General features: G+C 42.4%; 2 protein-coding genes across 2 annotated transcripts in view; one reads left to right on the top strand and one right to left on the bottom strand.

Annotated features, from left to right (window-relative positions):
• Window positions 1–1729: 1729 nt before the first annotated feature.
• On the bottom strand, window positions 1730–3685 carry LOC115191593 (zinc finger protein 354B-like). The gene has a single exon (XM_029749381.1). It carries the CDS (start codon window positions 3683–3685, stop codon window positions 2672–2674), a length of 1014 nt encoding a protein of 337 aa, XP_029605241.1. The 3' UTR covers window positions 1730–2671.
• Window positions 3686–9653: 5968 nt separating this feature from the next.
• The window catches only part of LOC115191388 (uncharacterized), a 29691-nt gene continuing 12337 nt past the window's right edge, over window positions 9654–27007 (top strand). The window contains exons 1-6 of the mRNA XM_029749263.1: window positions 9654–10235; window positions 13330–13460; window positions 13660–13833; window positions 17641–17802; window positions 19748–19859; window positions 20073–21041. Of these exons, the coding sequence (XP_029605123.1) occupies window positions 9989–10235; window positions 13330–13460; window positions 13660–13833; window positions 17641–17802; window positions 19748–19859; window positions 20073–21041 (1795 nt within the window). The 5' untranslated portion in view covers window positions 9654–9988. The remainder of the gene's footprint in view (window positions 10236–13329; window positions 13461–13659; window positions 13834–17640; window positions 17803–19747; window positions 19860–20072; window positions 21042–27007) is intronic.

Below are 27007 nucleotides of genomic sequence, written 5' to 3'. Positions count from 1 at the left end.
CCAATCCAACCAGTGGCCCTGGATTATATGCTACAGTATGTCATCACACAGAGACAGACAGCCATAGTGAAGGGGGTTTACATAGAGCATAAAGTATATTACCACCAGCGGACCTTGCTTCTCTGTGCTCTGGCGAGATCGCAGATAATTGGTCAGAAGTCTCTGGAGGTCCTTGGAATATTCTCTCTGTAGCACCTGTAGAGAGATGGATCGAGGTACTAAATGCTCTTGAGAGAGCAAGAGTTGACATTGTCGATTGAGGACTATAAGGGTGCCTTCCAATCAGACAAATGGATGCGTAAAAGGCACTCCAACTCAATGGTTTTCAATGGGAAGGTTGTGTTTGGGGGGGGGGGGGGCTAGGCTTGTGTTGTCCGTCAGAAAATAACCCACGTCTGTAATATTGAATGAGCTTCCGAAGTTACAAGTTTAGCTACAATTCTGCATGATAGAGAATAACATGGGTGGATCTATTTCTATTTAACCTTGTGAATAAACTCCAAGAACAAGATGATTATCCTGGTGGCTGGGAGGTTCCCAAGTTCTTGACATCTGTCTGGATGTTAGGGATATGCTTCAACCTGAGGAAAAGAGCAGTGAGGGGGAAGACCTTAACCCCACTGCTTACATTTCAGTGCTGGTTCAAGTTGCTGAGAACCACAAGTACCTTTTTTAAGTTTTACATATTCATAAGCTTGATCAAGTCGTCACCAATGTTTTCAGTCACCAATTAATCAATGAACAGGCAGTGAAGTAGTTTGACAAGTGTTCAAAACTAAGTAACAAGTCTTTAAAATATAGCTAGCATGTTGGCAAGTATCCGGCCAGCAACCTTCACCTGTCAACGGCAACAGCGTTCACAGGCTCCTGATCTGTACAAATAACTCAATTGTGAAACATATATTTTATTTCAACTGACATTATTTGTTGCTTATTTTTTTTACTTCTTAGATGCATATAATGTCCAGGGCATAACCTAGCCTGGTGGATCCAGCCTGATCCCTTCACATTTGATAGGTGAAGTGCAAAGGTGAACAAAGCGATCCGGTTGGTTCCACCAGGACCAGGCTATTTATAACCACCATTGATAGTGTGTGTGTTTGTGACCCACCAGTGCCTTTGAGGGGCCAGGAGCTGATCTATGCTGCTATGCCCATCAATGGGGCTCTGGAAAAGACCTCACCTCTTGCCTGCTCACCAACGGTCATCAATAGAGAGAACAGAAATAGGTAGGTTTAACAGGTCAGACTAAAACTTCAACATAGTACCCGTTTGTGTGTCAGATAGGATAGGTCATAACTGCCATTGGTAATAGAACAGTGACTATGTATGTGTTCACAGAAACATGTATGGAGCCAGCACATGGAGACTTGCAAGATGATGTGATGAAGTCCAGACTGACAGACGGGCTTGATACGGATGTCTCTGTAGGGAGAAAGACACGGCACCTGGCATTAACATTTTACTAGACACAACTTTTTTACTTCTTTTATTAAATGGTATCAGACAATATGCAGAGGGAGGAACCCTGTGTATTCTGAACCAGGATCAGGGATCTCCTGTTGTGAACGGGACACCACACAAGGTATGGCTACTCGGACATGTTTGCTAAGGTAGCCCCAATGCCCCCAGACAAAATGCAGATAGGCACAATATTCGTATCGGCTGGGAAGGACAATAAAAGATTAAAGGTTCACAATGTTATATCAGCAGAACTGTGCTTCTATGGTATTATGTAAAGTGTTGTTTATTCTACATGGACCTGTGACTACGTTTGAAAGTTAGCAAAACAATTTTTTTGAATATCTACATCAATTTAGCAATTACATTCTTCTCATATTACTCTTTAGGCTAATGATCTATTCAAAGCTTCTCTATATCTGCCTGCAGTTATTGAGCTCAACTTGCAGGAGGTTTGTTTGTTGTGACTGAGTGAGGGGAAAGCTGTGGGCAAGGTTCTGACACCCACATCAATCCAAACACCCAAGCCAACTCATGTTTGGCTTCTGTCATGGCCACTAGCATTTCTTGAGGAGCAAGCCAAAAAACAAGGCCAAATCAGCTGGTGCAATTCCCCTTTAAAGCATCACACAATCTAGTACATACAGTTGATTTTATTAAAACACTATATATATTGAAAAATGTTTCAAATTTCTACCAATCAATTGTTGAAAGAACAGACAACTCTCGGGTGACCAACATTTCTTTTAGTCGGGACAGGCAAATTTAAACTGCAATCGTTTTCTCATAAAAATTGTCTTGGGGAAAAAATAAAGTAGTTGAATGTAAGTAATATACATCAAATAGCCTACACAGTACAAACACAATATGTAACAGACATTTTAGGCTTAAATACAATACAATGTCTGGATGCAACATTTTACCCAGGAATATTCAACACTAAAATCTGTCACTCGTCATTCCAAATGCATCTGTGGATCTTTTCAGCTGACAATACTGAAAATTAATTTGTCTTTAATGCAGGGTTTGATCTAAACATCATAGGCTATTTAGTGGAATATTTTTTCTGCTGGTGTATCCTGAGGTAGCTCCTCTCTGAGAACCTCTTCCCACATTGCGTAGAGGTGAACAGCCTTTCTCCCATGTGGACCTAAATGTGCATCTTCAGCTAGTTCTGATGGGAAAACCTCTTCTCACACTTGGGGCAGCTTTAATATTTCTCCCCTGTGTGGACCCTCCGGTGCCTCTTCATGCTGGACGAGTGGGAGAAGCGCATGTGACACTGGGTACAGCTGAAGGGTTTCTCCCCTGTGTGGACCCTCTGGTGCCTCTTCAGATTGCCAGCCTCAGCAAAACGCATGTGACACTGGGTACAGCTGAAGGGTTTCACCCCTGTGTGGACCCTCTGGTGGATCTCCACCTTCTGGAGGCAGCTGAAGCCTTTGTTACAGAACATGCAGAGGAACCGTTTCTCTTTACTATTGCCTGATGTTGCTCCCCCTCCCCTCCCATTGGCCCTTTGGTCCTTTGAGTTCAATACCTGATCGAAAAGGATGCAGCCCTGTGAATCAGAAGGCCCCATCAACGTAGACACTGGGTCCCGATCCCTGAGTGTGTGTAAAGGGGAGTGGGTTGCGACATTTGGATTTGTCTCTAATCTTTCCCTGTAATCTAAGAAATCTCTGCCTTGTGAGTGTCCTTCCCCTAAGTGAGTCTCGTCTGCATTCAAGGTCAGAGGAGAGTCACCCTCCACTTTCACAGTCACTTCATCTATGACTATAACCTCCCCTTTCTTATTTAGGCACCCTTCAGAGTATCCACTACTACTGTAATGGTTCCAGTCCCCTCTGGACAGATCAGCCTGTGTGTCTAAACCCAAGGGCATGTCGTCAGGGTCCATTTCTGTTGCGTAAGAACAAGACGGAACATCCCCACCAGTGTCTAACGTGTCACCATCACCATCTCCACGGGAATGAACCGTTCTTTGGCTCTGGTGAAATACGGGTAAGTACTCTGAACCAGGAGCAGGAGAACAGCCCAGTGGCCTGAGCCCCAGTCTCTCTGGGTCTAATCTGTGGTCAGATCCTGTGTGTAAGAGGCTGTGTGTTGCAGTTAAAGTCTCCGTGTCTGTCTCTGACTTGAGGACGGTGTTCGGCGTTCCACTGACCTCGGTGATGCTGGGTCGGGTCCTACACCGCGCTGGGGCGGAGGTGGGGTCCTCCATGGCTACAGGGGGCTCTCTAGTCTGGATGTCTCCACTGTGCCGTGGCTCCTTCTCTCCTTTAGTCCTCTCCTGCTTGACCCCAGGACCTGCAGCCTGACAAGAGAGGTTAAATTGGATAACAATGTCGTGAGGAAGTATCACAAGCTTCCCTATGGCAGATAAATTACAATGTAATCAAGTGAATAGCTGAGGGGGAGCCTTTCTGAAATAAACCAGACACATTTGATATACAAAGTGACGGTAATATTTTATGCAACACTTACACTAACCTCTATCACAATAACGTGCTGGGTTGAGGTTCCACTCCCCTCATCAACAGTGATTGGTTGGTTCTCTCTCCATGTATTGTGTCCGGCTGGCTTCACAAAGCTCCTGTGGCTTCCAGTGAGATGTCCTTCACCTGAACAAGTGATTGGGGGAAAAGAGGTGGTTAGGTTAGCTTCTGTCAATGCTCAACGGTATATTATACACCAGTGACAATGTCTACAATAGTCCAGGATGTAAGGTGATACTTTAATTAACTTTTTGATATTCCATTTATAGATTTTACATTTACATTTTAGTCATTTAGCAGACGCTTTTATCCAGAGCGACTTACAGTAGTGAATACATACATTTCATGCATTTTTTTTTTTTGTACTGGCCCCCCGTGGGAATCGAACCCACAACCCTGGCGTTGCACACACCATGCTGGCGTTGCAAACACCATGCTCTACCAACTGAGCCACAGGGAACATCAATTGATATGTTCCATGCATATATAGCCTCGTTATTGTTATTGTGTCACTATTTACTTTTTAACTGCCTTTTTGGGAAAGGGCTCATAAGTAAGCATTTCACGGTAAAGTCTACGCCTGTTGTATTCAGTGCATGTGACAAGTTGATTTGATTTGCGTCATAGTTTTCAATGAGTAAATCATAGGACATACAGAAACTGGTTAGAATATGATATGTATTTGAGCAAGATAGCTAAGTAATCAGGGGAACTATTTCATACTATCCAAAAACTGACGAAGTGTTAACCCAATTGGTTACAAAATGTACCTCTTGCCATTCCTCTATATCGGTCAAGGATCTTGACACTACTGGGTCGACTGGCGACGACGCGCTCTCGCGTTGTCCTCTCTGCGCGCTCCCGTGCTACCTTCAGTTCCAGTAGATGTAGTTTCCTCCGCAATGTCCTGTTTTCTTTCTGGCTTTGAGTAACTTCCAGACGAAACACTGCATAGTCGTCGTCTACGAGTTTACAGATCTCTGACACGGCTGCATTCGCTAGCACCTCCATGATGGAGGCTATTTGAGTGTGAAAACCCCCACAATTAGCCATTGTTAGTTAACGTTACCACCTAGCTAGATACCATCAACCAAGCCCTGACTCCAACGCGAATTAACGACTACCTGTGGTAAGTTTGATACTGTGCAGTCCAGTTTGTCATATTTTAAGTTCCATGGTGTTAATAAATGTCTAAATAACAACACTAAAAACGCTAGCGTGAAAATTGTTCTTGGTCAACGCTTACTTCCGTTTACTACTTCTTCTTCAATGGTATATTGGCTTTAACACAATTTAGTGTGCATGTCGCCACCTACTGTGTGGGATGGAAACAGGATATATTCATACAAACGAACAAAATGAATAAACTAAATCAAACTACTTTTCTGTTAAAAGTAAAACAGATCTGATCCCTACACAGGCTCAAGATGATCAGAAGTCCGAACTACTTTTCTGCCGCAGCCACAATAATGTCCAGTTTCTTTGACACTTGAGCCGTACAGTTTAGAACTGGCAATGATCACCACCTGGCAGCAAAATTGTACTACAGGCTGTGGTGCATCCAGTACAATAGCTTCGCAAGCGTTGCTTGTTTTCTCACCTCTTTAAATCGCATAGGAAATTTGATTGACTGCTAACTTTTGACACCTCAATCTCCTTCACCCTTACAGGGCAGTCCAGGAACTCGGGATCATGATCCCCACCACAATTGCAACACCGTTTTCCTTCTAAATCAAATTTTCTTTGTCACATGCGCCGAATACAGCAGGTGTAGACTTGACCGTGAAATGCTTGCTTATGAGCTCCCCAACGATGCAGTTACATTCTTTTTTTATAAAAATAGTAACACGAGGAATAAAATGCACAAGAATGAAGCTATAACAGAGTGAACCAGATCAATGTGCAGGGGTACAATGTTTTATTTGATTTATTTAACCTTTATTTAACTAGGCAAGTCAGTTAAAGAACAAATTCTTCTTTACAATGACGGCCAAACCCTCCCCTAACCCGGACGAATTGTGCGCCGTCCTATGGGACTCCCGAACACGGCCAGTTGTGATACACCCCGGGTTCAAACCCAGGTCTGTAGTGATGCAGTGCCTTAGACCGCTGCGCCACTCAAGCAACCCATGTATTTGAGGGAGATATGTGACACTTGGACAAAAAACTACGTGGGCAAGACAAAGGAGCTTATTGTGGACGACAGGAAATGGAGGTGCGCACACGCCCCCATTCACATCGATGGTGCTGTAGTGGAGCGGGTCGAGAGCTTCAAGTTTCTGTGTCCACATCACTAAGGACGTATCATGGTCCAAACACAGTTGTGAAGAGGGCACGACAACACCTCTTACCCCTCAGGAGGCTGAAAAGATTTGTCATGGGCCCTCTGATCCTCAAAAAGTTCTACAGCTGCACCATTGAGAACATATTGACTGGCTGCATCACCGCTTGGTATAGCAACTGCTCGGCATCCAACCGCAAGGCACTACAGAGGGTAGTGCATATGGCCCAGTACATCACTGGGGCCGAACCCTGCCACCCAGGACCTCTATACCAGGCGGTGTCACAGCCACCCAAGTCATAGACTGTTCTCATTGTACTGCATGGCAAGCGGTACCCGAGCACCAAGTCTGGGACCAAAAGAACATGAACAGCTTCTAACAGTTAATCAAAATGGACAATTTACATTGACCCCCTTTATTATTTATTTATCTTAATTGTTTTGCACTCACTTCCTTGCACTGGCTCTATGCACACTTGCTAGACTCTACCCACATACTACAGTACACTGACACTCCCAACACACACACACACTACATACCCTCACACACACATTTTCACACTTAACATACGCTGCTGGTACTCTGTTTATGTAGTCTGATTGCCTAGTCACTTTTATCTATCTACATGTACATACTGTATTACCTCCACGACCTCATACCCCTGCACATTGGCTCCATACTGGTAGTCCTTGTATATAACCTCGTTATTGTTTTGCTGAGTTTGACACGCTCAACAATTTCCCGTGTGTATCAAGAATGGTCCACCACCCAAAGGACATCCAGCCGACTTGACACAACTGTGAGAAGCATTGGAGTCAACATGGGCCAGCATCCCTGTGGAACGCTTTCGACGCCTTGCAGATTCCATGCCCTGATAAATTGAGGGCAAAAGAGGGGGGTGCAACTCAATATTAGGAAGGTGTTTCTAATGTTTGGTGTACTGTATGCGTACAGTACCTGCTAGATATTGGGGCATCCTGGGATGTGTTTTTGTATGTTATTTCTGTAAGTGTGCGTTAGCTAGCATGCTCTAATTGTAGTTGTCTCATTAGCTCCGTGCTAATTCAGTTATTTCCATACTAACAGACAAATCACAAGTCTACAGCCATCAACTTACTGTTGTCCTCCACATCTAATGTGCTTCCTTGTGCCTATCGTCAGGTACTTACATTTATTGTATTTTGTGTACTATGTCATTATGATATATTTGATTACAAAATAGCGTCTGATATTGACATGCAAGTGACGAATCACGAATCTACAGCCATCAACATACTGTTGTCCTACACATCTAATGTGCTTCCTTGTGTCTATCATCAGAATACATACCTATCAACTGGGCTCGCTGGCTGGACAGTCCTTTCTTTAAAAACACAACGCAGGAGAGTTACGAAGTACGATCACATCTGTTACACTGGTGCTGAAACCAGTCTTATCTTTGTTGGACAGCTGTTACACCAGGTTACAGTTGACTTAAATCTGCTTAAGTCTATGACAAGACCTGGAAATGGTTGTCTAGCAATGATCAACAACCAATATGACAGAGTTTTAAGAATTGTTTAAAGAATAATGGGAAACTATTGCACAATACAGGTGTGCAAAGCTCTCATGAGACTTACCCAAGAAGACCCACAGCTGTAATCGCTGCCAAAGGTGTCTCTAATATTCAATCAGGGGGTTGAATAAATTTAAAAAACAAATTCAAGATTATTCTTCCAGTTTGAGTATTTTGTGTCGATTTTCTTTTTATTTATTACAAAGGCAATTCAATCCATTTTAATCCCACATTGTAACACAATGTGAAGAAATCCAAGGGGCTTGTAGACTTTCTATAGGTACTGTATCTGATGCTGAGGGGCTCAGACTGGCCTCTGCCTGGGGCCTCCAAATCACTAAGTCTGCCCCTGGTCCTGTCAGAAGAGACTACAACACTACTAGCTAATATTAGCCACTAACTAGCTAACCCAAGCTAGTCGATAACGTTATGCCAGCAAGTCATATCAGTAAGAGGCAGAGACATTTGTATCTTGAGTAGCCTACGGTGTGTCAAAGTAGTTTAGGGCAATTGTGCCTGTCATTGTCTTTTTTTTAATGTAATAAATCATTGACAGTAACCCTCCAACAAGTCATTAATTCATAAACCTTTTTAATTTCCATATGTACTAGGAAACTAAGTGTTTGTTTCTTGGGCTTCAGGAACGCGACTGAAAAAGCAATAAATATTGCAAAGTGAGTGCCTGGATACAGACAGCCCTTAGTTGTGGAATATTGACCATATAACCCGAGGTGCCTTATTGCTATTATAAACTGGTTACCAACGTAATAAGAAGTGTAAAATAAATGTTTTGTCAGCCACTCAGCGTTCAGGGCTCGAACCATCCAGTTGAACGGCAAACAAATGTCGTGGTCAAGGCTACGACAGCGCCAGCGCAATGAGAGGAGCATACTCAGGTGTTAAAAATCTCATATCAGACAGAGAGCCTAATGCTTCTTATATAGCCGAGTTTTTTGTTATTTTTACTCTCTCTGCAGAAGCGACAGTTACAGGGATGGTAAAAATAGCTTGATTGTCGTAGCAACATCAGGGCAGAAGGGAGGAGTGCTTAAAATACAGCAGTTCTGCAACATCTTTAATTGAGCCTCTCATTCTCCTTAGTTGCCGGTTTTGAGCCGAATATCTCCCCCCTGCCAGAATCCCCCCTAGCGTAAACGCGCACGCACTCAATTCTTCTTCATTGCTGCGACTTGCTTGCTTGTTTAGATTTCTGCTCTTCACTCCGTTGTCAGTTTAGTCTACATTTCACAGATTTTTAGTAGCAGAAAGTATTTTGTGTCCTTTGATTGCGGGGGAGGAACTAGTAATGTCTGCAGTTTTCAGTTTGGCTATTTGTTTCAAGTGTGTTAGTCTATAAATACATCTCTTTGCTAAAATTCGTCATCTCTTCCATATCTTATTCGACTAGCAAATTTGTATTGCTTGCCTACATTTTACTCCATCCTCTGTTTTGATAACACACACACGGTTGCCTATCCTGACGTCAAGTTTGTTCTATAGCAAGTATTTGACTCTAGTGACAAAATTAAGGCAATTTTCTTGCCTGCTGAAATCCCCCCCTAATTTCCTTAATTTTGTCACTAGAGTCATACTTTGTGGCCCACAAAGTCAAATACTTTATATAGAACAAACTTCACGTCAGGATAGGCAACGAAATTAATAAATGTGTGTTATATTAAACAGAGGGAGTAAAATGTAGGCAAGCAATAAACATTTCAGAACAACTACTCGTCGAATAAGACATGGGAGATATGACGATTTTGGCAAACATATTTATTTATAGACTAATACATTTGAAACAACTAGCCAAACCGAAAACTGCAGACATTACTAGTGCCTCCCCCGCGATCAAACCGGCATAAAAAATCAAATGAAAGGTAGCCTATAGCTTATTTTTTTGTGAACAAAATGTGCGATTCCCACTCCGACCTGTGAAAGGCAGTAATACTTAACACCGCGTCTAGTCTGACGGAAAACTACACACAAAAAAAGTAAACAGTGATCAAGAACAGTTTCCAGGTTAGCATTGTTGTTTGGGGATTTATTAACACCCTGGAACTCAAAATATAACTAATTTAACGGCACAATATCACACACTTACCACATGTGGTATTTAAATCGCATTGGAGACGTTGTCAATAGACGTTATTTAGGTAACGCTAGCTAGCTAGATACTAACGTTAGCTAACTGTATGGTTTTTCACACTCAAGTAGCCTCCACCATGGAGGTTCTAGCGAATGCAGCCGTGGCAGAGATCTGTAAACTCGTAGACGACGACTATGCAGTGTTTCGTTTGGAAATAACTCAAAGCCAGAAAGAAAACATTACATTGCGGAGGAAACTACAGCTACTGGAACTGAAAGTGTCACGGGAGCGCGGCCTCGCCAGTCGTCCCAGTAGTGTCAAGATCCTCGACCGATACAGAGGAATGGCAAGAGGTACATTTTGCAGAAGGCCGAGGCTGTAAATATATGCCTGTTCCTCCTGCACATGTGTTCAGATGTGTGTGTGAGCGGTCCAGCTGCGACAACATCTCTGAGAGGTCATCCCTTTGGGTCTCTATGCTGCCACCTACCTATATGTAAATCAATCTCACAGGAAAGGTGGTGGTTTCGAAAGGAGTGGATATTTAGAAAGGAACCGTATAAGGAGATGTGGGGTTTTCGAAAGGTGCCACTCAATACGTAATTTGGGTTATCGGACGTTCGTCATGGTCTGCAGAGATGATAGCAAGGATTTTCAGTTAATCAAAAAAATATATATATTGTGAGCTGTGTCTTTGAACGTTACCTACCAGTAGCCATGTATGTAAGTAAGGTTTTCGTAAATGTAAATACCATCTAACGTTATCAATCAAATGTATTTATAAAGCCCTTCTTACATCAGCTGATGTCACAAAGTGCTGTACAGAAACACCAAATGGCAAGCAATGCAGGTGTAGAAGCACGGTGGCTAGGAAAAACTCCCTAGAAAGAAACCTAGAGAGGAACCAGGCTATGAGGGGTGGCCAGTCCTCTTCTGGCTGTGCCGGGTGGAGATTATAACAGAACATGGCCAAGATGTTCAAATGTTCATAGATGACCAGCAGGGTCAAATAATAATAATCACAGTGGTAGTCGAGGGTCCAACAGGTCAGCACCTCAGGAGTAAATGTCAGTTGGCTTTTCATAGCCGATCATTCAGAGTATCTCTACCTCTCCTCTTCTCTAGAGAGTTGAAAACAGCAGGTCTGGGACGGGTAGCACATCCGGTGAACAGGTCAGGGTTCCATAGCCGCAGGCAGAACAGTTGAAACTGGAGCAGCAGCACGGCCAGGTGGACTGGGGACAGCAAGGAGTCATCAGGCCAGGTAGTCCTGAGACATGGTCCTTGGGCTCATGTCCTCTGAGAGAGAGAGAGAGAGAGAGAAAGAAAGGAAGAGAGAGAATTAGAGAGAGCATACTTACATTTACAGAGGACACTGGATAAGACAGGAGAAATACTCCAGATAAAACAGACACCCTAGCCCCTGACACAAACTACTGCAGCATAAATACTGGAGGCTGAGACAGGACGGGTCGGAAGACACTGTGGCCCCGTCTGACGATACCCCCGGACAGGGCCAAACAGGCAGGATATAACCCCACCCACTTTGCCAAAGCATAGCCCCCACACCACTAGAGGGATATCTTCATCCACCAACTTACCATCCTGAGACAAGGCCAAGTATAGCCCACAAAGATATCCGCCAACCCAAGGGGGGGTGCCAACCCGGACAGGAAGATCACGTCAGTGACTCAACCCACTCAAGTGACGTACCCCTCCTAGGGACGGCATGGAAGAGCACCGGAAAGCCAGTGACTCAGCCCCTGTAATAGGGTTAGAGGCAGAGAATCCCAGTGGAGAGAGGGGAACCGGCCAGGCAGAGACAGCAAGGGCGGTTCGTTCCTCCAGTGCCTTTCCGTTCACCTTTACACTCCTGGGCCAGATTACACTCAATCATAGGACCTACTGAAGAGATGAGTCTTCAATAAAGACTTAAAGGTTGAGACCGAGTCTGCGTCTCTCACATGGGTAGGCAGACCATTCCATAAAATGGAGCTCTATAGGAGAAAGCCCTGCTTCTAGCTGTTTGCTTAGAAATTCTAGGGACAGTAAGGAGGCCTGCGTCTTGTGACCGTAGCGTACGTGTAGGTATGTACGGCAGGACCAAATCTGAAAGATGGGTAGGAGCAAGCCCATGTAATGCTTTGTAGGTTAGCCGTAAAACCTTGAAATCAGCCCTTGCCTTAACAGGAAGCCAGTGTAGAGAGGCTAGCACTGGAGTAATATGATAGCATTTTTTGGTTCTAGTCAAGATTCTAGCAGCCATGTTTAGCACTAACTGAAGTTTATTTGGTGCTTTATCCGGGTAGCCAGAAAGTAGAGCATTCCAGTAGTCTAACCTAGATGTGACAAAAGCATGGATTAATTTTTCTGCATCATTTTTGGACAGAAAGTTTCTGATTTATGCAATGTTGCGTAGATGGAAAAAAGCTGTCCTTGAAAAAGTCTTGATATGTTCTTCAAAAGAGAGATCAGGGTCCAGAGTAACGCCGAGGTCCTTCACAGTTTTATTTGAGACGACTGTACAACCATCCAGATTAATTGTCAGATTCAACAGAAGATCTCTTTGTTTCTTGGGACCTAGAACAAGCATCTCTGTTTTGTCTGAGTTTAAAAGTAGAAAAGTTGCGACCATCCACTTCCTTATGTCTGAAACACAGGCTTCCAGGGAGGGCAATTTTGGGGCTTCACCATGTTTCATTGAAATGTACAGCTGTGTGTCATCTGCACAGCAGTGAAAGTTAACATTATGTTTCCGAATAACTTCACCAAGAGGTAAAATATATAGTGAAAACAATAGTGGTCCTAAAATGGAGCCTTGAGGAACACCGAAATTTACAGTTGATTTGTCAGAGGACAAACCATCCACAGAGACAAACTGATATCTTTCCGACAGATAACATCTAAACCAGGCCAGAACTTGTCCGTGTAGACCAATTTGGGTTTCCAATCTCTCCAAAAGAGTGTGGTGATCGATGGTATCAAAAGCAGCAGTAAGGTCTAGGAGCACGAGGACAAATGCAGAGCCTCGGTCTGACGCCATTAAAAGGTCATTTACCACCTTCACAAGTGCAGTCTCAGTGCTATGATGGGGTCTAAAACCAGACTGAAGCGTTTCATATACATTGTTTGTCTTCAGGAAGGCAGTGAGTTGCTGCGCAACAGCTTTTTCTACATTTTTTGAGAGGAATGGGAGATTCGATATAGGCCGATAATATAAAAAACTTTCTGGGTCAAGGTTTGGCTTTTTCAAGAGAGACTTTATTACTGCCACTTTTAGTGAGTTTGCTACCTTAACTTATAAAGAATGCGTTCATTTTACAATGTTTTTTTATTATTGAATATTGTGTTACCTTACATCCTTGCCAATTCTAGACAGTGTCAATAGTGTACAATATAGCATTGATAGTAGCTAACCTAACCACCTCTTTTCCCCCAATCACTCAGGTGAAGGACATCTCACTGGAGGCCACAGGAGCTTTGTGAAGCCAGCGGGACACAATACATGGAGCGATGACCAACCAATCACTGTTGATGAGGGGAGTGGATCCTCAACCCAGCACGTTATCATGATAGAGGTTTGTGTAATAGTATTACATCAAAATTACAGTACATCAAATGTGGCCAGTTTATTTCAGAAAGGCTCCCCTCAGCTATTCACTTCCTTACATGTAGCATCCTCATGTATCTGCCAGTGGAGCTTGTGAGACCTCCTTACTACATTGTTATCCAATTAAACTCATGTACCGGTAATAACCTCCTCTCTTCTTGTATCAGTCTGCAGATGCAGAGGCTGCAGGTCCTGGAGTCAAGCATGAGAGTTCTGAAGGAGAGGAGGACCCACGGCACAGCAAAGACATTCATACTGGAGAAGCTGGCGCACCCCCTGTAGCCATGGAGGACCCCGCCACCCTCCCAGTGCAGCCCAGGACCCGATGCAGAATCACGGAGGTCAGTGGAACGCCGAACGCCGTCCTCAAGTCAGAGACCGACACCGAGACTTTAACGGGGCTGGGACAACTTGACTGTCCTCCTGCTCCCCGCTCAGAGTATTTACTTTATGGTAACACGAGCCTGAGGACGGTTCTGTCCCATCAGGACTCAGGTGACGTGTTAGACTCAGAATGACCCGTCCTGTTCATATGTTACGGAGACAGAGATGATACCTGGTGACATGCCATTGGTTTTGGATACACAGACTAATCCAATGAGAGGGGAATGGAACCGGTACAGTAGTAGTGTATACTCTGAAGGGTGCATAGATAAGAAGGGGGAGGGTCTGGTCGTAGATGAGGTCACTGTGAAAGTGGAGGGCGACGTTCCTCTGACATGGAATGCAGACCAGACTCACTTAGGAGAAGGACACTCGCAAGGCAACACCAATGACTTCTTAGACTACAGGGAAAGCTTACAGACAAATCGAAATGTTGCGACCCACTCCCCTTTACACCCAGTGTCCACGTCGATGGCACCATTCGATTCACACGGCCGCGTCCTTTTCAGTCAGGTTTTGAACTCAAACGACAGGACTAGAGCCCAGGCTCAGGGAGGGGAAGCAACATCAGGTAATAGTAAAGAGGAACGGTTCCTCTGCATGTTCTGTAACAAAGGCTTCAGCTGCCCCCAGAAGGTGGAGATCCACCAGAGGGTCCATACAGGGGAGAAACCCTTCAGCTGTACCCAGTGTCACATGCGTTTCACCCAGACTGTTGACCTGAAGAGGCATCAGAGGGTCCACATGGGATAGAGGCCGTTTGCTAGTACACACTATGGGAAGAGGTTCTCAGAGAGGAGATACCTCAGGATGCACCAGCAGAAACCATTCCACTCTCTAATATAGAAAGTAACCATTCCACTCGATAGCTTCTGACATTTAGATCAAACCCCGATTTAAAGACAAATATACATTTTCATTCTGTTAGCAGAAAATATCCACATATGCATTTAGAATAACGAGTGTAACAGATTTCAATGTTGAATATTCCTGGGTAAAATATTGCATCCAGACATTGTGTGGAACACCTTCCTAATATTGAAGTGTCGAAAGCGTTCCACAGCATGCTGGCCAATGTTGACTTCAATGCTTCCCACAGTTGTCAAGTTGGCTGGATGTCCTTTGGGTGTTGGACCATTCTTGATACACATGTAAATTGTTGAGCGAGGAAAAACCCAGCAACGTTGCAGTTGACACACGGTGTGCCTGGCACCTACTACCATACCCCGTTCAAAGGCACTTACATTTTTTTTGTCTTGGCCATTCACCCTCTAAATGGCACACATACACAATCCATGTCTCAGTTGTCTCAAGGCTTAAAAATCATTATTTAACCTGTCTCCTCCCCTTTATCTACACTGATTTTTAAGTGGATTTAACAAGTGACATCAATAAGGGATCTTAGCTTTCACCTGAATTCACCTGGTCATTCGGTCATGGAAAGTACACTAATGTTTTGTACACAGTGTATATCCACCATGATGGGATTAACAGCAACAGTAAACATGTCTAGACAGGAGATATTCTTGTTCAAACTATAGAACTTCAGTTGATTGCTATGGCGCCCTCTTGAGCCAATCAGTGTAATTTTGTAAATGCCAGGACCCGGTTTCCCAAAATGGTTCTAAAGATGAAAAGGAAGAGAATGGAGAAGAGAAAGTTGCCCGTCACCTTTATTAATTCAGCCACTTACTTAGATAACTAGCAAGTTAAGCTTAGGCAAATTGTGTTTTTCACGCAGGAAATATCTTGCTGCATTTTGTAAACGCAGATCTAAAATGCTTATTGTAATTTCTGTAAAATGCAAGATTGACTTTAAGCAAAACATTAGGAAATGTTGCTGGCTACATTCTTTCTATGATAAACATTAGAAAGACGATGGCCATGCATCGCTTTTGCAAAAAAAATACCTTGCTTTTTCATTCTAAGTAAATTTATTTGTGTGTCTGCCAGTCAAATAGCTTTGCACTTCTGTTGTCATCTGATGAAAATGAAGCTATTTTCTGCCGAATGTGTTTCACTAATGTATTTATTGGGAAGGAAAACTATAGTTGCACATCCCTGATCACTCTATTGAAGTAAAAAAACACTGACTTTCAATATAAAACGCGACCCCTGTCAAAACACAGCTGGACTCAACTGCTCCCGCTTTCTCACGTTGTGCTATTTGCAAACCAATTGTTCTGGGGAACTGCGGTAAGCTTCATAATGTAAAATGATGTCTAATGAAGAACGCTATATGCTTTGTCTCCTAACGTATTGCACAAGTTGACTGCAGGTATATGCTTAATAGGATCAGACCCCTTTTTTCAATTTTCGCCTAAAATGACATACCCAAATCTAACTGCCTGTAGCTCAGGACCTGAAGCAAGGATTTGCATATTCTTGATACCATTTAAAAAGAAACACTTTGAAGTTTGTGGAAATGTGAAATGAATATAGGAGAATATAACACATGAGATCTGGTAAAAGATAATACAAACAAAAAAACATGTTTGTTCCATCATATTTTCGGAATGCAAGAGAGAGGGCAAATGTTGTTAGGATTCTGTGTAATTTAGATGTTGTCCACAAGATGGCAGCAGTGTGTACAAAAGCTCAGACTTGGGGGGGCGGGGACTGGGGGGGTGAAGCCAGAGACAGCAGTGGGGTCAAACTGTAGAACCCAGTTTCTACATTTGAATATAGACATTTATTTTTTCAAACAAAACTACACTGCATTTTATCTCTGGAACCCTCAGCATGACAAATCAGATCAAGATTACTGAATGTAAGTGCAATTTTTTTACCTTCGAGGTGAATGTATCAAACCAGTTGCCGTGATGTGTTTTGTGTATTTTTCTGTAATAGCTACTGTAAATTGGACACTGCAGTAAGATTAACAAGAATTTAAGCTTGCCCATATAAGACATGTCCCGGAAAGTTGGCTGTGGTATACAATGTTTTCTAGTCACATTATCGCATGTTTAGCAACTACCGTCCCGGTTTAGGGACACTGATCCCGTAGAGATTTTAAGTAGCTACAAATATAAAAATGTATTGAAAAACTGCAAAGAAATAGTTCATACGGTATTGATAAACCATTCTGTGGCTATTTCCAAATACCCCAGTATACACGGTTTACCTCCCAAGACTAGTTCCTAAATGTTGTGTACACTCGGTGTATAAGGCATATACTGTAAAAGCCTAAAAAGTCTGTTACGTATTGTGTTTGTACTGTGTAAGCTATAATGATGTTCACAAATGCCAATTTCATTACCTCCATTCAATACTTCATTTTTTTTCAAGACAGGATGCACCAGAATATGAATGCAGATTTGTAGTTGACACGTGTGGTCTATTTAAAACTTGTTTATGTTAATTAATAAACACAAAATTGTACTTTTCTAATACTGTCATTGAGACTCTTTAGTATACACCACATCTGATTTAACCCTATTCTGCATACAACCAACAGTACTTTATAACCAATATACACTTACTAAATATACCCACAAACTAACAAACACCTACTGTACACGTCAAAAGTAGTTTTGTCAGGTTTGTTTGACTTTTGACTTATCATAGATGACTCATATTTACCCACATCATATTTATGTCCACCATGATGGGTTTAAACAATGAAATCATTCTGAAACTACAGTATAGGACTCAAACGGAGTGGGGATGGGTAAACACTCCATGTTGAATGTGTGTTTATTATCTGTGTGTGCGTACCTGAGGGAGTGTGTGTCTGTGTAATCTGTATCACCTATCTCTTCCAGGAAGAGGAGGGTCCAGAGGTGCTGCTGGTGAAGGAGGAGAGGTGTGAGGAGGGTCTGGGGAACCCTGAGAGGACCATGGTCATGGAGGACAACCAGACTAGACCTCCTGAACCCACAGAGGAACCAGCTGAGCAGCACAGGACCACACACAGTATCACTGAGGTGAGCCCACTGTGAACTACTGTCTGAATGGTATTAGTTCAGGGCCTGTATCCACAAAGCCTCTGAGTAGGAGTGCTGATCTAGGATCAGTTTTGCCTTTTCGATCATAATCAATAAGACTATGTAGACAGGTGGGAATACTGATCCTCGATCAGCACTTCTACTCTTTGTGGATACGGGCCCTGGGCAACTCAGAAAAGGTCCTAGGAATGCAGTTCAAACCTGTTTAAGTCTAAAAACACTCCCTGCTCAGAGTAGGTTTTTGGATGATGTTTAGACACTGCCCAGACAAACTCTGTGCCAGGAGTAAAATCAACTCATAAAAGTTTCTCAGCTGGTAATCACGACAGTTTGAGGTACCGCAAATGAAAGATGGTAATGACGCACGCTTATTGGTATTGTCACAAATGATTTTTATTTTTTATTTTTTTTATTTCACCTTTATTTAACCAGGTAGGCAAGTTGAGAACAAGTTCTCATTTACAATTGCGACCTGGCCAAGATAAAGCAAAGCAGTTCGACAACATACAACAACACAGAGTTACACATGGAGTAAAACAACATACAATCAATGATGCAGTAGAAAAAAATAAGACTATATACAATGTGAGCAAATGATGTGAGATAAGGGAGGTAAAGGCAAAAAATGCCATGGTGGCAAAGTAAATAAAGTATAGCAAGAAAAACACTGGAATGGTAGATTTGTAGTTTGAAGAAAGTTCAAAGTTAAAATATAAATAATATGGTGCAAAGGTGGGGAATAACCAAATGATGGGGAATAACCAATCGCAATGAGGCATCGCCAGCTGTGAACTCTATAGTAGTGGTTCTCAAACTGTGGTGAGGGAGAGTGGAATTTCGAAATTAGTTTCTCTTGTCATGTCAGTCATTGCATACCTTAGAGAGCTATTTAGAACTTGTCAGAAATGTCCAGATCAACTAGCCAATGTCAGCTAATGTTTTTTAGCCCATAGATTTTGCTGTAACGCTTGAGTCGCTCAAATATTACGGGATGTTCTCCAATGCTGGATGGGGGGGCCTGAGTGAAAAAGTTTGGGAACCCCTGCTCTATAGCACGTCTTAAACCACAATGAATGTGACTATGAATGTTATAATTTTCGCCAGACATGATCACATTGCCTAATCTTAATTATTGCCTATATAATATGTTGGCATGCATAACCTTTTTTTTAACCAATTTATGATGGTTGTTAAAAGCAAAATGTTGGCAATATTGCTGTTATATCAACACACTCCTCACTCCTTTTAACAACTCTAAATCGCTTTGGCACAGTAGGTGTCAAGTCACTTGCCAATAATGTTGCATGCAACATTTTACTAAAGGTCTATCATTTTCATCGAACACAATCTAAGTTAACATACGCTCTAAATGCCTTCCATTGCTATAAAGGGATAGCTTGAAATAACATGTTGTAGGTAATTAAATAATCAAAAGAAAAATATGTTTATTAATTTTTTGCCTAGTGGTTATAAGTATTTAGGCATATCATGTGAAATGATTGTGAAAAGTGCAAGAGATACTGTTGTATGTAGGTCTAGATTATTTATGGATTGATCATATAGAAATATCAAAACATTATTTAAACAATTCCAAAGCATTTGCAAGTGGCACAGGAACCACTGACTCGTTGCATATTTACCCATAAGAGTAGGAGTAAAATGTCTCTATTCTCAGCACTTACGATCAATTTCTTACTTTAAGATGCTTTGTGGATACGGGCCCAGGTATTAATTAATTTTGTCTTAAGTATGGGACCATGCCTTTGAATTATCAAAGCTTTAAAGAGTGTCAAGTAATCAAATCAACTAACATGTTTGCATAGTACTCAGCAATCCCTCATTACCCAATCAGAAGATGCTTCATAGCAGGGTGCTCATATCAGATTTCTTGATCCAACATCCTCTCACTCTGTATCTCTTACAGTCAGTAGACATGGAGGATGGGAAACCTGATCTGCTGCTTGTCAAAGAGGAGAAAGTAGAAGACAGACCAGAGAGCATTGATCTGCTGAGTGAACTAAAGATGGGGGAGCAAGGTAAGGGAGCAATAAATATAGCCTACAGTAATAGATCTTCAATGGGCAATTTTTTTTCTTCTTCGTTCATAAAATGAAATCAATACAACCCTATGTTTACATACAAAACACACACATTATAAATGTATGAACTTGACCAAGTAATTGACTCCACTGCATATGTAGAGTCTTCTCTGCCATGTTTGTGAAGTATTTTCTAACCTCTTCCTGAAGGTGGTTTTCTCGAGGCTAAGAGAGCAGACTGGGCGTCCATCTTGGATTCCCAGACCCAGACGGGTGCAGCTAAGAGCCCAGGGGACAACATCACTGAGCAGGCCAGGACCAGAGGGGACATAGTGGAGGTCAGTGGATGGGACAGCATCCTCAATTTTGGGCTTGGGAACAACACTGTTAACCACAACCAGAAACAGACAGTTGAACACCAAACAACAACTGAATTTAGTCTCCATGACAACAGACTGGCTGAGACCAGGGCGAGGCGTAGATTTGGTCTGCGGGGACGAGGAGGTGTCCGTATTCGTCTGGAGAGAACAGACACAGACTTGACTAGCATTGATCCGTCCTGCTCCTATAGTTGTGATTCAGAGAGACTGATGGTGCCTCAGGTTAACCCCCTAACAGGTGCTGCTTTCAGCCTGCCTTCTATAGGATCTATCAACTGGAACATGGACCCTGTGACAACACAGACACTCCCTGGCCTTCATCCTCCTCACACTCTCCTAATGTTAAACCAGACCTCAGACAATGCCAGTGCCTCAACACTAAATGGCTACACAAGCCCATTGAAAAATGACATTAGTAGTAATGCTATCAGCAAATCCGGAGGCAAAGAGAAGCGCTTCCTGTGTTCATTCTGTGGGAAAGCCTTCAGTTTCCCCAAACAGGTGAAGATCCACCAGAGGATGCATACGGGGGAGAAACCATTTGTCTGCCCCCTATGCCGGGCCAGTTTCTCCCACCCATCCAACCTGAAGAGGCACCAGAGGGTCCACACAGGGGTGAAACCCTTCAGCTGTACCCAGTGTCACATGCGCTTCACCCAGGCTGGCCACCTGAAGAGGCACCAGAGGGTCCACACGGGTGAGAAACCCTACAGCTGCCCCCAGTGTGAGAAGAGGTTCTCCCACCAGCACCATCTGAAGATGCACCTGAAGATCCACACAGGAGAGAGGCTGTTCACCTGTACGCTACCTCAGGATGCACCAGCAGAAAATGCACACAGCCATGTATAGATTGTAGTGATATGTAGTGTAGTACAAGTTAGTTCGTAGTTAATTCTGTTAGTTTTGGATGTATAGAGAACTTGATGAGGATAACTGAGGAAAGAAAGTGTATGATGAGGCAGAGTAGATGATGGTGATGGTTGGTGTGATGGTGTCTGTAAAAATGCTTCACTGATAAATTGATAACCTTGTCTTTTGGTTTGATGCTGGTGTTTTATAATGAGGAAATTATAGTGCCTTAATTCATATTTACTTCACTACTTTATGAAAAGATATGTGTACTGTAATGTTGAACCTTTACCAAAGCGAGGGCACCAGATTTACAGAAAAGTTATTCTACTTTGTCATGTATCGTTTGTGCAATAAAAGTACTGAACTTCATGTTGAGTGTGTGACCATTGAAAAAACATGAAATACAAAATTGTCTCTGTGCTGACTGACTTGGTTATTTTTGTATCATTGCAGGGACTGAGTTTCCCTTATCAGTCGAACCAAAACATTATACTTAATTCTTGAATCAACACATACGGAATTGTTTTATAATAAACTCCAATGGCTCCATATTGTTAGGTACTTGAATCACAGTGTTAAAGATGGGCTTGACATTTTTATAATATAATTTCATGTTTCTGTAAGTACTGCAAAGACTTCCTTATACCTTTATGCTGTTCTGTTGAATTTGGTGAATATCTGCTCTGAATTAAGATGCCATTCTTTCTGCAGACATCTTTGCGTGTCAGCTGTGACAGGACACCTTGAGTTTGAACACATCTATTGTGGTAATTGAAGTGGATTTACATCCGGTAACAGAATTATGTTAATGAAATTACATCATCATTTCTGTACTATACAGAAATTCATAATTATGGATTTGAATGTTCATGGTGATGAATTCTGAATAGGTACACAAAAAGGTAGAAAAATGCGATATCCACCTTTGCGTATTTGGGTATAATTATACACACTGGTTATTATTCTAATCGACCCCCAAACAAGACCTCAGTTGGTCCGACCTAGACAAAATCTAAACCAATCATATACGTCTACGTTTCACAAGTTTGGACATCACAGTAGAGTTCAGTAGGAAGTATTCAGACCCCTTGACTTTTTCCACATTTTGTTACGTTACAGCCTTATTCTAAAATTGATAAGGAAAATATTTTATTTAATCAATCTACACACAATACCCCATGATGAGCAAGCAAAAACAGGTTTTTAGAAATGTTTGCAAATGTATTTAAAATAAAAAACAGATACCTTATTTACATAAGTATTCAGAACCTTTGCTATGAGGCTCGTAATTGAGCTCAGGCGCATGTTTCCGTTAATCATCTTTGAGATGTTTCTACATATTGATTGGTGTCCACTTGTGGTAAATTCAATTGATTGGACATGGTTTGGAAAGGCACTCACTTGTCTATATAAGGTCCCACAGTTGAGAGTTCAGGTCAGAGCAAAAACCAAGCCATGAGGTCAAAGGAAGTGTCCGTAGAGCTCCAAGACAGGATTGTGTCGAGGCACAGATCTGGTGAAGGGTGACAAAAAAATTCTGCAGCATTGAAGGTCCCCAAGAACACAGTGGCCTCCATCATTCTTAAATGGAAGACGTTTGGAAACACCAAGACTCTTCCTAGAGCTGGCCGCCTCGGCCAAACTGAGCAATCGGGGGAGAAGGACTTCGGTCAAGGAGGTGACACCAATCCCGATGGTCACTGTGACAGAGCTCCAGAGTTCCTCTGTGGAGATGGGAGAACCTTCCAGAAGGACAACAATCTCTGCAGCACTCCACCAATCAGGCCTTAAATAGAATAGCCAGACAGAAGCCACTTCTCAGTAAAAGGCACATGACAGCCCGCTTGGAGTTTGCCAAAAGGCACCTAAAGGACTCTCAGACCATGAGAAACAAGATTCTCTGGTCTGATGAAACCAAGATTGAACTCTGGCCTGAATGCCAAGCGTCACGTCTGGAGAAAACCTGGCACCATCCCTACGGTGAAGCATGTTGGTGGCAGCATCATGCTGTGGGGATGTTTTTCAGCGGCAGGGACTGAGAAACTAGTCAGGATTGAGGGAAAGATGAACAGAGCAAAGTACAGAGAGATCCATGATGAAAACCTACTCCAGAGCACTCAGGACCTCAGACTGGGGTGAAGGTTCACCTTCCAACAGGACAACGGCCCTAAGCACACAGCCAAGACAATGCAGGAGTGGCTTCGTGACAAGTCTCTGAATGTCCTTGAGTGGCCCAGCCAGAGCACGGACTTGAACCTGATCTGACATCTCTGGAGAGATGTAAAAATAGCTGTGCAGCCATACTCCCCATCCAACCTGACAGATCTTGAGAGGATCAGCAGAGAAGAATGGGAGAAAATCCCATTGAATTGTGTTGAAGCATACAATCTCAGGGAGCTACAGACAGTTCCTTTTGGACTAAATGGTGTAGTTTTTGCTCTGAGATGCCAACTGTGGGGTCAACTGTGGGACCTTTATATAGACAGGTGTGTTTCTTTCTAAATCATGTCCAAACAATTGAATTGGCTACAGGAGGACTCCAATCTCAAGGATGATGAAATGTACAGTGTCTTCAGGAGTGTCAGCAAAGGGGTCTGAATACTTATGTGAATTAGATAATTCTGTATTTCAATTTGCTAAAATGTCTAAAAATAAGTATTCACTTTGTCAATATGGGGTATTGTGTGTAGATGGGTGAGAATTGTTTTTGAATTATTTTCAATCCATTGTGAATTCAGGCTGTAACAATGTGGAATAAATCAAGAGGTATGAATACTTTCTGAAGACACTGTACATTTCAGTATATACACACAAAGTTGGTCACATGGGGGAGAGCCATTGCTTTGTTTTTTTTAAACCAGGTTTGCTGTTAACTTGCGCTATATGAGATGGAATCATGGCTCTGTATCAGTGGAAGTTGCTGGGGGGAGGACGGCTCATAATAATGGCTGGAACGGAGCTAATGGCATGATACCATTCCCCTAATTCCATTACAGCTATTACCACAAGCCCGTCCTCCCCAATTAAGGTGCCACCAACCTCCTGTGCTCAATATAATACTGTAGAGATGTCGGGACCAGTTTATTACTGGTCACCCATTCTAAAACTGACTGCAACTCTGTTTAGGGTCTCTTGTTTAGGGTTGCAGTGATTTCACTAGCTGTGGTTGCTGATACGTATAAGGTTGAATCATCAGCATACATGAACACACAGGTTTTGTTTAATGCCAGTGGCAGGTCATTGGTAAAAAAAAAGAGTAGAGGGCCAAGAGAGCTGCCTTGTGGTACACCACACTTTACATGTTTAACATTAGAGAAGCTTCTATTAAAGAAAACTCTCTGTGTTCTATTAGATCAGGGGTAGGGAACCTTTTTGCCATCAAGGGCCATTTGGATATTTATAAATTAATTTGGGGGCCATATTATTAACATTTGCTATTTTCTGCTTAATTCATGTTTTAATGTGACTGTAATCACTGACATTGGTTTTATAGTTTAAATATGACTTATGATGTTTCTTGTGTCCTTGAGTATTTAGAAAAGTGCTAGTCCTATTTAAATAAATATTAGTATTGTAAATAATGTTGGTGTTATGATTACTCAAACTCACCAATAATGTGATGGCTGAAACTGCTTATCTTTGACGAGGCGTTTGATGTCAGCTGGCAGTGAAGATGACGCTACTCACAGCTGGTTTTCTAGGTTTGTGTCAGTCAGTCTTGAGCGGAATCGAGTCTTTGCAAGAGTCAGTTTGGAAAAGAACTGCTCATAGCAGTAGGTCGTCCCGAACACAGATGCAAATGTAAGTGTCTCCTCAGAACCGGAAAATGCTCAGCGCTAACATATATTTTGTAGAACTCAAGGAGAGTGGGGTTGTTGTACCTGGCTTTGAGCTCGTCATTACTTTGCAGCTCAATGACTTCGTGTTGTAGGCCATCCGGCACATCCTTAAACCGGTCACAAAATGCCTTTGTGACCTTTCCACACTCACCGGCATATTCCGACGTAATCTCAGGCTCTAACTGTTACCCCTTTCTAGTTGGACTTGCCACAGCTTTAATTTCACTTCGAACGGAGGACAGGAGACCCCGGGGGGAAGCTGGTTCGGCCCTTAGAGCTTGATGTTCAAGTTTTTACATTAAAAAAATAAAATAAAAATGTATTCAACCTTTATTTAACCAGGTAGGCCAGTTGAGAACAAGTTCTCATTTACAACTGTGACCTAGCCAAGATAAGTATTCCATAGCAATATCTGACAAAAATATCTAAAGACACTGATGCAGCAAACTTTGTGAAAATTAATATTTGTGTCATTCTCAAAACTTTTGGCCATGACTGTAGAGCTTTTTTCATTATTCATGAATTGGCTCGGGGGCTTGATCAAACGGTCTCAAGTTTTTTTTCTTTAATTCTTTATATCATTGATCTTGGCTTCATAATAAAGTTTATTATTTTTGTCACATCATTTCGCAATTTGCAGTAAGTCAGCCAGTCAGATGTGCAGGCAGACTTATTAGCCACTCCTTTTGCCCCCATCTCTTTCATCCATACAGTTTTCAAATTCCTCATCAATCCATGGAGCCTTAACAGTTCTAACAGTCAGTTTCTTAACAGATACATGTGTGTTAATAATTGGAAGAAGCAATTTCATAAATTCATCAAATGCAGCGTCTGGGTGCTCCTTATTAATCACATCAGACCAACAAACTCCGTACGGGAGTTGCAGTGACGAGACAAGACTGTAACTTCCAATTGGATAACACAGAATTGGGTATCCAAAAGAATAGGCTTTAGATGAGGTAGGTGAACTTACAACACAACACTTCAATAACACTTGACATGAGATCTTCTCTAAGTATTACAGGGATATGGCTCTGAATATATACAGAAACACGTCCCCCATAGGCATTCCTGTCTCTTCTTTAGCTGTTATCCTTGTATTGCTACTGCTGTATCATCAAAGGAATTACCTAAGTCTCAGAAATGGCTAATGTATGAATGTTATCTGATGTTAGCAAGTTATTTATTAACATTATTTCTAAGGCTACATATATTACCTGGGTAGATGATCAGAGATAGACATAATATGGAAAATAACAAACAGAGCAAGAGAAAATAAAAACATTATTTAGCAGTCCATCAATCAGTTGGTATGTGTTAGTGTGTGTGTGTGTGTGCTGCGGAGTTGAAGCTACAAACCCTCAGGCTTGGCTCTCTCATCCCTTCCAGGCTTTTGGGAGGGAAGGTGAACATTGAGCTTATCATAGCAGATGTAAGCAATGTCCCCACGCACTCTGGCAGCTTCCATGGCCGGGTTAAGTTATTTCCTCTTCTGGTGCACAGCTTCAGGATAGTCCTTGTTGAGGAAGATGTACATTCCTCTCAAGCTTTGGCTCCTTCCAGAACAGCTACCTTGTCCGTGAACCTCAGGAACTTGACCACTATCGGGCCTGTCACCTGGGCCGGTGATGGGTTTTCCAGTCCTGTGGGCGTGCTCCCCCTCAATCTTCCTGTGGTCCATCTTCAGTTTCTCAGTGATAATTTCCCTCACTTTGTCCTCAGACTCCGTCCAGGTCTCTTGGAGATTCTGCAATTCCGTCCACAACGTTGTTCTGCCTTGATTGTCCCTCGAGATAATATGATTTCTCTGCCATTGTTATCATGGATTTACATACAGAACTGATGTCCTCTCTCAATGAACTACAGATTGCTGTCATCTTGCTGTTCTCCTGTTTAAACTCATTGAGCTGACCCTGTGAGAACTGCAAACTGTTCTTCAGGTCCTTGACCTCTCTGGTCAGATCATCCATTCACACGTTAATTGACTCCACCAGTATTTCGACACAACACTTGAAGTTATTTTTATTGTTGTTGTAACAACTGCTTGTAGAACTATTTTTGTTTGTTTAAAAGA

This window comes from Salmo trutta, chromosome 4, assembly GCF_901001165.1.
Source record: "Salmo trutta chromosome 4, fSalTru1.1, whole genome shotgun sequence".
In the NCBI taxonomy this organism is placed as follows: Eukaryota; Metazoa; Chordata; class Actinopteri; order Salmoniformes; family Salmonidae; genus Salmo; species Salmo trutta.
This window is presented reverse-complemented; position numbering and strand designations above follow the sequence as displayed.